The 12,112-nt window shown below is 45.6% G+C and overlaps 1 protein-coding gene across 4 annotated transcripts in view; it reads right to left on the bottom strand.

Annotated features, from left to right (window-relative positions):
* The window catches only part of IL1RAP (interleukin 1 receptor accessory protein), a 49,295-nt gene that overhangs the window by 19,649 nt on the left and 17,534 nt on the right, over positions 1 to 12,112 (bottom strand). For all 4 annotated transcript variants that reach the window (XM_071566159.1, XM_071566158.1, XM_071566157.1 and 1 more), the window contains exon 3: positions 642 to 927. In XM_071566159.1, the coding sequence (XP_071422260.1) occupies positions 642 to 927 (286 nt within the window). The remainder of the gene's footprint in view (positions 1 to 641; positions 928 to 12,112) is intronic.

Below are 12,112 nucleotides of genomic sequence, written 5' to 3' on the forward strand. Positions count from 1 at the left end.
CACAGCACTGATGACGGAGGTAACAACCTTAGCTGACTCATTTATAAATGAGAAAGAAAACATGATCAAAGGTGGCCACAAAAGCTCAGAAAATACTATAAAGATGACTAACAAGCAACATCCACTCCCCTGCGGGTACAGCAGATCATACGGTCAAAGACACAGACGAGACAATGTGAGTAAGATCAAAAAGAGCTCTTGTGTGAAGCAGATGCTATGTTCATTTTGTACCATACTTAGAGACACTTTTAATTTCCTAGAAGTCTGAATCTCATGAATCTTTGCCAAATTAGCGTGCAGTCAAAACATTACCCCTGCATCTGAAGCTATTTTTACTCTAGACATACAGATCACTTCTTAATGGTGAGTGCCTGTGGATTTTGCCATGGGCTCAGCAATAGCATTTTCATGGACACTTGCAGTAAGCAAGGAGATGTACACTCATTAATGTCTGCAAGGCTCCAAGCTTTATTGCGATGTAAATTGGTTCAGCACTTTTAATTGCAACATTCTTCTCCCATTAATGCTTATGCAAATGTTCGTCTCCCTACAGAAAGATCTGGTGCTAACAGCATAATTTCCCCACCTCCACAAACATCATTTGATTGTGCTGAAGACGGAAGCTGCACTACACAACCTACCTGAGCATGCAGGTATAATTCCCAGTGTCATTGAGAAGAGTAGGCCAGAACCAAAGGGTGTCTTTATCCTTACTGATGTGATTGTCTGGGAGGCGATAATTAATGGGCTCCTCCAGATCCCGGTCCTGTGCAATCCTGTACCAGATCAGGGTTAAGCCAGCAGAATGCGCTGTGCTATAGTTGTACTTCAAGAAGGTCTCAAAAAGTGGGCACTTGATCTTGGCAGGTTCCCCATCATAAATCTGGATCTTCTTCATGGTATCCACACCCCAGTCATCACAGCGTTCTGCAGCCAGGAAGAACAAGGTCCTTTAGCTTGCAAGTCTGCAGGAGTAAAACAGCTCTGCCCATGCTCCCCACAGCCCTTGGTCCTGTTCCCATTAAAATCAGACATAAAAACGAAGTGTTTTCAATGAAAGGAAACTGGGCTTTTATAAAGCAGAGCAAGAACACTTTATTCATTTCTGGAGAATCTGAAAACCTCTGCTTTCATTTGCACACTTCCTACATTTCTTCCAAGCTATTTATCTCTCATCAGGACAACAGAACAGGATATTCCTGCATAAAACCAGGCTTCCTGGAGCGCTGCAGGAAAATTTAATACAAAATTCTTATTTTTTGGATGATAACAATGCCAGAGATGTGTGTGCATCCATGCACAATGATATAGAAGATATAAATAGATGTGTTGAAATAAGAGAAATTAAAACAACACAAACATCAACCCTCTACTAGAACTATGGGTCACTGCACCTGCCAAAAGAAGCTGGACTGTGGGTTCCAGGAGGAAGGACTGCCTTTCCTGTAGTGGATTCATGTGACACCTGTGCAGACCATGGTAACACAAAGAGTACAAGCACTAATAAGTGACACAGAACAACTGTCCACAGTGAAGTTTAGAAAGGGAGGCTGAGGGACAGAAGAGACAGAATGGAGGATGCGGCAGCAGGTTCTCTTGGGAATTCCCAAGAGGTGCAATCCACAAGCACAGTTGAACAGGCTCAGTGCGGCTCACAGCAGACTTGGACTGACATAGAAACTGGTCAACATGAGAAAAAGCTGCACATAGTGTCTTTTTTAATTACTTCTTTAAAAACTTTATTCTTCTCTTTAGCAAATAGTTTCAGGACAAAAAGCATGGTTCAAACCCAATTTGCTTCTGAGTAGTCCTTTCCACTCCGTTCCTCCTAACCCATCAGAATATCCAGTCAGGAAGGGAGTTGGTGCAAGCAAAGCACAGTACCAGGGTGTCAACAAACCTGAGAGTAACCTGCACTGTCGGTGCCAACTGACACACACAGAGAAGCTGCTGTCACTGTATCTCCTGCCTCCCCACGCTGACGAGGCAGAGTACAGCACAGCATGCTTCCCAGTGCATCTCTTGTAGCTGCTGGGAGGCATTTGTTAGGGCAGCCTGACATCTGAGAACCCAAAATGAGTCAAACAGGAGAGGGGTGTGCTGCCTGCAGTGGTCACTGGGAGTAGTGTCTCAGCACGTCATAGGCTTACCAGAAACGACACTGCAAAGCCACTCCTGTTCGCAGATATTAGAAGAACTCAGACCAAAAGGAAAACCAGAATACAATTTGCTCTTTGAGCCACTGACTTCACAGGCCCAAAGCAGGATTTCTGGTATTCTTTCTTAAACACACAGTGGGATGTAGCTTGGCCCCAAATTCATACTTAATTTAAAAAAGCAAAGTGATAAACCTTTGCAAAGATAGGCCCACAGCACTTAAAGGCAATGATGCTAACTCCTCAATGATGGCTCAGCAATAGTTAGTCATAGGGAGGAGGAATCTGGGCCAGTAAGAATAGAAATGTTTTCTGGCGGGTTTGCACATAAATGTAAATGCAAGCTGCACTGCTCCTCCTGTGGTATGCTGAACATCCATATGACAGAGTGCTATTTCTGGAGGAAGAGAATGAATTGGGCTAACAAGAGGCAGTGAAGCTACCCAGAACATAAATATTTGCTTGTAGGAACCCCAAACCCAAGTCATTGGAGAGTGCCATTGCTTATCATCTAAAAACATCGATCTTTCACAACTGCACAGCATCTGTTGCCGTTTTAGCTAAATGGGAGAGTGTTTTAGTAAATTTTTTCATACCACCACACAATTCAGAGCATGGCAGACTGCCCTCCCCCTGTCTGAGATGAATCCGGGCAAGACTGTCCCCAGCATCTCAGGACCTACCAGAAAGGGAGTCCCTGAAGTGAAGCATTCCAGGAACTCAGGAGATGGGAGATAAAAACAAGCATGCACTCAGACTCCCTCTCTCTCGGTACCTCAGGTTTTGCTTGCTAGGGCACTGCTGAGCTGTGGAACCTCTTCCCAGGAGACAGATCTGCCTCAGCAGCAGCTGTTTCCCACCTCAGCCACGGCCACCCTTCACATTGCATCGGGACCGACCCGGGTCCCAGCTGAGCCATCCTGGCAGGACCAGCCATCATGGACAGCCTGGGATTTCCCCTCTTGGGAGGTGATGGAGTGCCACCAGCGCATGGCCCAAGACCACCAGACTCTGCAGCACTGCACTGGTGTCAGCCCACCCCCTTCACTGTCTCTCCACATGGTTTGCCATGTGGGAACCCACATCACTGCCCTGGCAGCACAGGGCTTCTCTTTGAATGAAATATCCTTCCAGGTTTTATTTTAACCTAGAGGGGAAGGGGTAGCTACATAATATTTTCTGCTATTGTGGAGGGTTTTTTTGTTTTGTTTCTTTCCATTTTATGTAAAAGTGCTATTTTTCCTTCTTGATTCAGACTCCTTGAAATTTCTACCTTGTCAACACTAGGGGGAGAGAAATAAAAGAAACAAAAGGCTCATTCTGAAAGACCAAACCCCTGGTGGAAACCTTATACCACGGTGTATAGTCACCAGTCACCACCACAATCAAAGCCAACTGGAACCAGTATGCTGCTTTAAGCTGGTGGGGTCAAGCTACTGGATTAGGTATGGTCAAGTGTCCATGGGGTGGTAATGAGAAATGAGCCTGCAGAGATTGCCACTTAACTGCATGATAAAGCATGGATTGCTGCCCATAGAGAGAGGGCTTTTTTTTTTTTTTTTTTAAATAAAGACCTTCCCTCTCAAATGAACAGGCCTGGGTCTGTAAATCAGAACACCCAGGTACTCTTCCCAGCACCTGGCTTTGCTGTCTCCTCTTGTGCTGCATAAAGGCAAACCATTCTTATTGCTTCAAATGGCAGGACTGGGGAGGGAGAAAACTATATAAAACAACACAGTACTGAAATTCTTAGAGTCAAGATCAATGAAATTTGCAATCATGAGCAGCTCTTGCATTTTGCAACAGACCATAAATCAGCACTGTAAAACTACTTACCCGTTCCACCTGAATGAGTTATTGAAAATAAATACAACTATTTATTTTTTTTCTTCCTACATTTTTCAAAAGCAATGCACAGACTTTGTCTTCTTGGCTCAGGAAGAGGTGACTGTTGTTTTAGTATAAGAGCTGTACCTGGAGATTTTGTCTCAGAGCTGGGTGATTCACCTGGCTTCAGGAATATTGTCGTAGCAAACAGCTACAGCTAAGGCTCTCCACGAGCTGAACCCCAAACACAGCATGTAACTGTGCTACACCCAGACCACAGGAGTAGCTATGCAGTGTGAGATCACAGGCTGTGCTTGCCACCTGGCTGGCAAGGACTCCTCCTGGCTGCCAGGGCAAACGAGCCAGCATGGCCCCAAGGGCTCAGGGAGCAATGCCACAATCCATCACTCACAGCAGACATGGAAGAAACACCACAGGCTGCAAAAACACCTCTTTCAGACATAAAACACCAAGGATAGAAGCTGTGGCGCTTTGCACAACTTCTCCTTGTGCCATGCTGACAATAGTACTGTTATTTCTACTTTTTGGAGTGCTCTGTGCAGAAGATAGCTGGGCTCTGCCTGACATGAGGACTGCAGAGTACCCCTCACACATACCTTTGTGAGCCTCTTCTTCTCTAGTTGTGAGGGTGCTTTTCTCCCTGTGCCAACAGCAACCTCTGCTGTGGTGACACACAACATACCCCAGCAGAGGGGTCAGACCCAGACAGCTGGCTGCACTTCATGCACATGCATAGAGAGGATGCTCACATTATTATTGCTATAATTTTTTTTGTATCCAAGAGCTCCCCGCAACATTTTGTGCCCCTTCCACTACTTTAAGCTCTACTGGATATTCAGAGTCTATTTGCTGCTAACATCAGCATGCAGCTACTTGGATGTCAGTCTAAACTGGAGATACCCTGAAAAAAAATGACCCTTCATTGGCATAAAGCAGCTCCCACTATGAAAAATAAATATATACATATACACACATTGATATATTGTGACTCCAGCAACAATATTTGAGGGAACATTGCAGAAAGAAGATGCAAGGCTCCAGTTCTAATTCTGACAAACAGCACTAACTTCTATGGTGCTGTGCCCAGTTGCAGCAACCCACACTTGTTTTCACTGCCTAAGCCTAGAAAGTGAGTTTCTTCTCTCTTGAAACCTCTTGAAACATTTCCTGCACATAACAGCTGCTGGTGTTAAGAGTAGTTCCTGATTAAATCAAGTGGGATCAGCATTCATGTTGTGACTTCAGAGATTTTCTAACAAATGGAAACTAGGGAGGAGATGGAGCTACAGGTAACTCCATGGCCCCTTCCACACTGCAGCAAATGGAGCACTACATATATACCTGAGGGACACAATAAAATTCTCTAAAAATACACCATCCCACAAATGCATCCTCTAGAAACACCGCTGCAAAACACTTTTGAAAGAAGCCACCTTATTCTCATTACCAATGAGGTGCACTGCAGATGCCTCAGTTGACTCCTCTTAATCACCAAAACTCTATCAGCTCCATACCACCTCCATCCCTTCCCTTCCATGGCGCTACAAGCAAAGGCTTCTGCTAGTTAACATTTCTATGAAGAAATAGTAAAGAGCCATCCTGAGGAAAGGCCATCTATTATGCTGGCACAAATTATCCTGTCATTTGCCAAATTGATGTGCCCTTCATAACCATCTCTAGTTTTGGGAGGGGGCCTGCCTTGCATGCAGACTGGGACTGTGCAGTGGCAGCAGGACATGAAGCCATCAGTGCTGCCAACTGAATGACTCAGTGAATGAACCCCGTTCCCCACACAACTTCAGCTGCATCAGATGGGGCTGCACTATCACAGAATGGTTTGGGTTTGAAGAGACCTGAAAATCATGCAGTTCCAAACCCTCTGCCACTGGCAGGGACACCTCCCACTCAACTAGGTTGCTCAAAGCCCCATCCTACCTGGCCTTGAACATTTCCAAGGATGGGGCATCCACAGCTTTTCTGGGCATCCTGTTCCAGTGCCTCACCACCCTTACAGCAAAGAACTTCTTCGTACTATCTAATCTAAACCTACCCTCCTTCAGCTAATGGCCACTCTCCGTTATCCTATCACTACAAGGCCCTGTGAAAAGTCCCTCTCCAGCTTTCTTGTAGCCCCTTTATGTACTGGAAGGGACTCTATGGTCTCCTCAGAGCCTTTTCTTCTCCAGGCTGAACAGCGTCAACTCTCTCAGCCTGTCTTCATAGGAGGGGTGCTCCAGCTCTCTGGTCATCTTCATGCCTTCCTCTGGATTTGCTCCAACAGGTTCATGTCCTTCTTAGGCTGGGGACCCTAGAGCTGGACACAGCACTGCAGGTGGGGTCCCCCAAAAGCAGAGTAGAGGGGCAGAACTACCTCCCTTGACCTTCTGGCCATGCTGCTTCTGATGTAACCCAGGGCCCAGTTGGCTTTTTGGGCTGCAAGCCCACACTGCCAGGCCATATCTCAACAGCTTCCAACTTTTTCCATCTGCCACTGCTGCATTATCTTAAAGCAAAGATGGTATGAGTCAGCCTCCACCCAGGGAGCACAGCAAGGCCAGTGGTTGCTTGATGCACAAATCAGCGTCAGTAAGGCAAAAGCAGCTGATCACGCAAAGCAATTAAGCAAGAATTAATCATTATTGTCTTAAAAAAAAGTTTTCTCACCACCATCTTTCAAGCTCAGCCAGTGAGAAGGAAGGAAAGAAAGCCAGATTGAATGGAGGAGCTGTGCTGTGAGCACAGGAGGTAGCAGCTGGGGCCAGCACCACGCGTGGGTGCACCTTCCATTTATGCCAGTGCCAGAAGCACCTCCGCTTCCACTGCAGTTATTGTTTCATACATCCACCCTGCACAAGACCATGCCATGCTCCCTGGCTGTGTTCTCTGCTCAGCAGCTGAGCAGGGCAGCATTCCCCATGCAGTCTGTATCCCACCTGACAATCAAATACAGTGGAGGGAGAGAAGCATGGAACAAAACAAATGAGATCTGCCCTTAACAGGAAGAAGAGGCACAGACCCAAACACACTGAAATTGGTGTGAATGACACAAAACTAGGTTACACCTAGCCAAGATGAGCTAGCTCTCACCACTTTCTCCCACTATTTCTGCAGTAGTGACAGTGGTTAGAAAATGCCTAAAATCTGGTCATAGCTCAAGTGCCTTGAGGTTGTAGCTGCCTTGGAAGCTCAGCCCAGAAGCTGCACAAACTCTGCAGAAATTTAAAATCTGACTTCCAATGGAAACACATCAAAAAGGGCTTGTCATAACCTCACTGCCTTTCTCCCACTGCTTCTCCAGCAGAGCAAGTGGAAGTGGTCCTGTCACAAACCTCCTACCATAGCCCAGCCCCATCCATGCAGTTCTGCTGTGATGGCACTGGCGACATGGTTTTGCACTTCTCCCAAGTCTCACCATATTCACCCTGTGTTGCCACTGAGCTGTGATGACCCCATGAAAGCAGCTCCTCTGGATGCTGCACAAAAGAATGGAGTCTCTCTCTCCCTACCCAAGTGCTTCTATCATTTGAATAGGCAGGACAGCTGAGAAAGGGAGAAGGAAAAGTACTTTCTGTTGCAGAATGGCTCAACGTTTTGAAAAGCACTTGTACATTGTGGCTGATTAACTTCAGATCCTGAAAGTCTAGTTTAAACAGGTGTGCCAGACTGTCTCTCTACCAAATTCATGAAAAACAAACTGACTGCATAAACTTCTGTTGACTTCAGAGGAAGAAGCCAAGGCATGACAACCAAAAAGCTGTAATTGAGCCTAGAGCTTCTGATTCTGAATTGCCTTATCTCAGCTCAGCCTGTAACATGGGGTAGTTATTTGTGTCTTTTAAAACTCCTCCACAGTAAGCTTTATGCCTTCACTCTCTATCTGTTCATAAAGCTGTTTACTGTATGTGGCACAGAGTATTTTGGTTACCTTCAGTAACTGGGCCAAAAAAAAAAATTCAGATTTCTCTAGCAAGCTTGATATATTTTCCTGGAGGTTTTCTTTAAATTTGAGATCAAAACGATAAAGGTAGGGGTATGAACTATTTCCCTGAAGGATAACAGGAGCAAATAGCTACTTTCCATCTCCCTTCATTGAGAAAATTGTTGCATGAAGCAAAGAAGAGCTGCATGGGAGGAGGAGAAATACAGGAAACAGAACACCCCATTGCAAAAACATCTGTAGGAGAGGCAGCATGAAAAGGTGGTTTACCTGATTAGCATCACCACTGAGCTGTGCTCAGGCTGGCAGGGGCTCTTCTGTGTGCCAGGGACACTGAGCTGGGACCTGACAAGGTCCAGGCTAAACTCCTGCCTTTGCCAACAGGCTTGCTTAGCTAAACCCATGCAGCCTGGTTATTGCATTTAGTCAGGTGCTCTGTTGCCTGCTTTAAAATACAGTCAACGATTCTCCACTGTTCATCCACAGGGATGTCTGCATTACAAAGGTGCTGCAGCAGTTGTCCTCAGACAAGAATGGAAACTCGAAAACCGCAGCAGGCAATAGAATGCACTGTAAGGGTCTCCAAGCCCAGCAGTCACTTGTGTGCAATAAAATGCATGAAACTGAGCATGCAACTGTACGTATGCAGCTGCAGGAGGGGGTAGGGGCTGTCCACTGATGCCCTATTTGATACACACAGAGAAGCAAAAGTGGCTGTTCAATACCACATCAGCAACACATCCAGAAAGGGCTGCCTTCCCCCACACATTTTTGCACTTCAATGCAGATAGGTCACATCATGTTGACGTCTGCAAAAAAACTCACCCCTCACAACCTATTTCCTCAGCTGACAAGAAGCAGACAGGAGGTCTTATCTCCTCTGTGGGAAGGACTCTGGCTGGTGCAGAGGGAGGCTGGCGGCTACACTTACACGTCTGCACCCAGGTCAGCTCTGCTCTGCAGGTTTTATCTTCTTCCACTTCAGGGCTATGCACCTTTCAACACCCTCAGCGTTGAATAACTTCATGCCCCCAAGTCTCTTAAACTTCTACAACCACAGTAACTCACAGATGGGTATGGACGGTTATAAAATCACGTCCTAAATTAGGACATCAAGAAGCTGAGATTGGAAGAGTAGGAAGAAGTCAGGAAATCCCAAGAGAAGATGATGGGGGAGGGATTTAGTCTCTTTAGAAAACAATAATGCAGTTTAATCTATTTTTCTTTTGACTTTACACACCAAAATAAGCTTCTCAGCTTCTGAGGCTGTCACAAATCATAAGGAAAATAAGGCCACTGGAACTCCATCAGTAGAATAAGAGCTATATAGTAATAATCCTGAGGAGCTGCATAGGGTTTTCCATCTTCAAAGTGTTTTACAGACAGTAATTTATTAATCTGCAAATTTCCCCTGGCTATCAGCAACTGCTCTGCCTCTCTGCTAAGTGTGACAGAGACATGCAGCACAGATCGGCCCTTGGGACAGACGTCTCTGACCTCTGGAGCCAGACCTCTCTTTCTTTCTTGCTGCATTCAGAACTTCCCTGCTCCAGCCACCACCTGAATCCAGAAGCACTGGTGACATCTGGCACCTTGGTGCCAGCTTCAGAGTGGACAAGACCAGTGCCCAAAAGCTTCTGATGTGGGGGTGTATAAAAGACATGCTCACAATCCAGCAAATAACAGCAAAGCCTGAAATAAAGCTCCCAGGACAGAAGCTCCTGGCTGCCTTACAGTCACTGCCTGCCATGCTGGCGTATCATTCTGGGTAGAAGCTGGGCCCAGTCTTGGACTCATCCTGCCACATAGCCTGTTTGAATAGCTCCCCAAGGGAACTATCAGAGGCATTCCTATGCAAACATGAATTCTCCCACCAAAGGACTATTCATGCACAGCAGGTAGATGCTCATACTACATACACGTCCTTCGGATAATCAGCATGAGGCTGCTTCTTCTCTCATGGCAGCAATATTCTTTTGCTTTTGCAATTCCTTAAGACAATATTCCTAACCACTATCCTCTCCTCAGCCCTCAACCTGAAAACGCTGAGACTTCATGGAAAAAAGCAAGATAGCAGACTGCTTCAAAGAGAGAGAAAAATGGAACAAAGAGCACAACTACAGCTACATCTTCTAAATAAGCTGTTATCTAACATTGGCCAGCTTTTTTCAGAAACAAACAGATAACATTGTTCTGTATTCATACTGGTTGTTATGTTCTTTGTCCGACTTTTTTTCATCTCTTTTAAGCCATTGTATATTTGTATGACTTCAGTAGTGCCAAAGATACCACTTTAAGATCAAAACTGGGTCCATTGGGTTTCACTATTCTTCTCTGGATATGAGAACATCAGGTTCATTAAGCATCCTACAACACAAATGCAGAGCCTTATTTCCTTCTTAAGGATGGCTCCACTAGGCAATGAAAGCAGAAGACCCAAAATACCATTGCAAACACTGTCCCAAAGGTCATGAGTAAGGAATTCAAACCCATGCACTGCAGATAATGTATACTCTCGAGACTAGAAAATATTTACCTTTGTGTAAAGTATGAGTGAATAGAAGACTCAGGCATCAATTCAGTTTCAGACTCCACATCTTTTACTCTACACTACTCAGATCACATTTCTTTCCTTGGACATTTTTCACTTTCCTTCCAGCAAGAGATTTTGTTTCAGCACCAGTCTCTATATGCAGCAGAAACAGCAGAGCCTAAAGAACAGATGTTTAGAGCCACAGTGCTGTAGGCAAAATCTGGAGAGGGGGGATGGGGGGGTGTGTGGAAATAAAGTTTGTGGATTTGTCTCTCCAGTAAGAAGCAGAGTAAAGCAAAACACTGAAGCTCTCTGACACATTGCCAGGCAGACTGTCAGCCGTGCTGGCTGAACTGGATGGAAAGGCCATTTGCATCATAGCTGGAGCAGTGCTGGTATTTTATAGCTGAAATTTAGCAAATGTTGGCTCCTCATCTCCTCCATAAGCTCACAGAGCTTGGGACTCAGTAGAACCCATACCCCTGTCTTGGGCAGTCCCTGGTCAGTGTTGCTGACCACACTGCTCTACCAGGAAGGATGGCAGAAGCAGGAAAAGTGGCAGCAAACCATGGCAGGATTCCTGTCCTTGCCTCCAGCCTCCCTCAGTCCAGCCTGAGTTGGGGAGAGAGCTGGTCCCAATAGTACAGCATTATATGACTTAATAGTCAAAGCACAGAAAAAGACTCGGATGAAATGACAAACCCTTACCAAGTTACACATGCTAAGTATCCCAGGAGCCAGATTCCTCATTGAGAGCTACTCATCTTCATGGGTTTGCTTGGCATTAGGCAACTACCAGGGCAGCTGTACACTGTGCACAGCCCTTCTGCATTCACCCCAGATAACCTCAGCCCTGCTCCCTGCACCTACACTTCTTGCTCCTGGAAGAAAAAGCAAACCCAGATGCTATAACATTATCAGAGCAAGTCTGGTCTCCCATACTGCTCTATATTTATGATTTTGCAAGGGTGAAGCAAGCTCCAGTCACCTTTTGGTGCGAGCCCCAGGAAATCCCACAGTGTAACAGAGGGCTGCACAGATGGCTGCCCCTCCATCCAAGTACAAACAGCCATCTAAGCCCATCATAAATAACAAAAGACATTTTGACAGCCCAAACTGGTTTATGATGTCCATGGCACAAAAAGGACACTCTGAACTGAAGAGTGTGTCTGACACCCACAGATCTCCAGAAAATTAAATGCATACCCTGCAGTGGATTTGCAGGAGAAATGTATTTTAACTGATCACATGTCTCATGAAGCACCCTTTGACACTCATGTTCTTGCAGCACTCTACAAGGGCACTGACCACCCTGTACAGAAAACCTCTGCTGAAGGAGGAATATTTAAAAAAATATTAAGTACACTGCAGAAATGCACGGAGGGTTCCGGTTCTGCCAGATAAACTGGCATGAGCCTCTGTGACCCAAATGCCAGGATGGTCATTTCACAGCTCACAGTTGACTGTATCAGCTTTTAGAGTAGCTCTAACATTTCATGGGCAATCCTAATTCAATTGCACGTACTTCCTATTTCTGAAAAAGTCTAGGATGACTGCACATGAGGTGTCGTAATGCTGCCTCAGCAGGAGGAGGATATTGCGTTGGTGGAGAGCAGAACAGCATGTCCAGAATCACAT

The sequence above is a fragment of the Pithys albifrons genome, chromosome 11, assembly GCF_047495875.1.
Source record: "Pithys albifrons albifrons isolate INPA30051 chromosome 11, PitAlb_v1, whole genome shotgun sequence".
NCBI lineage: Eukaryota > Metazoa > Chordata > Aves > Passeriformes > Thamnophilidae > Pithys > Pithys albifrons.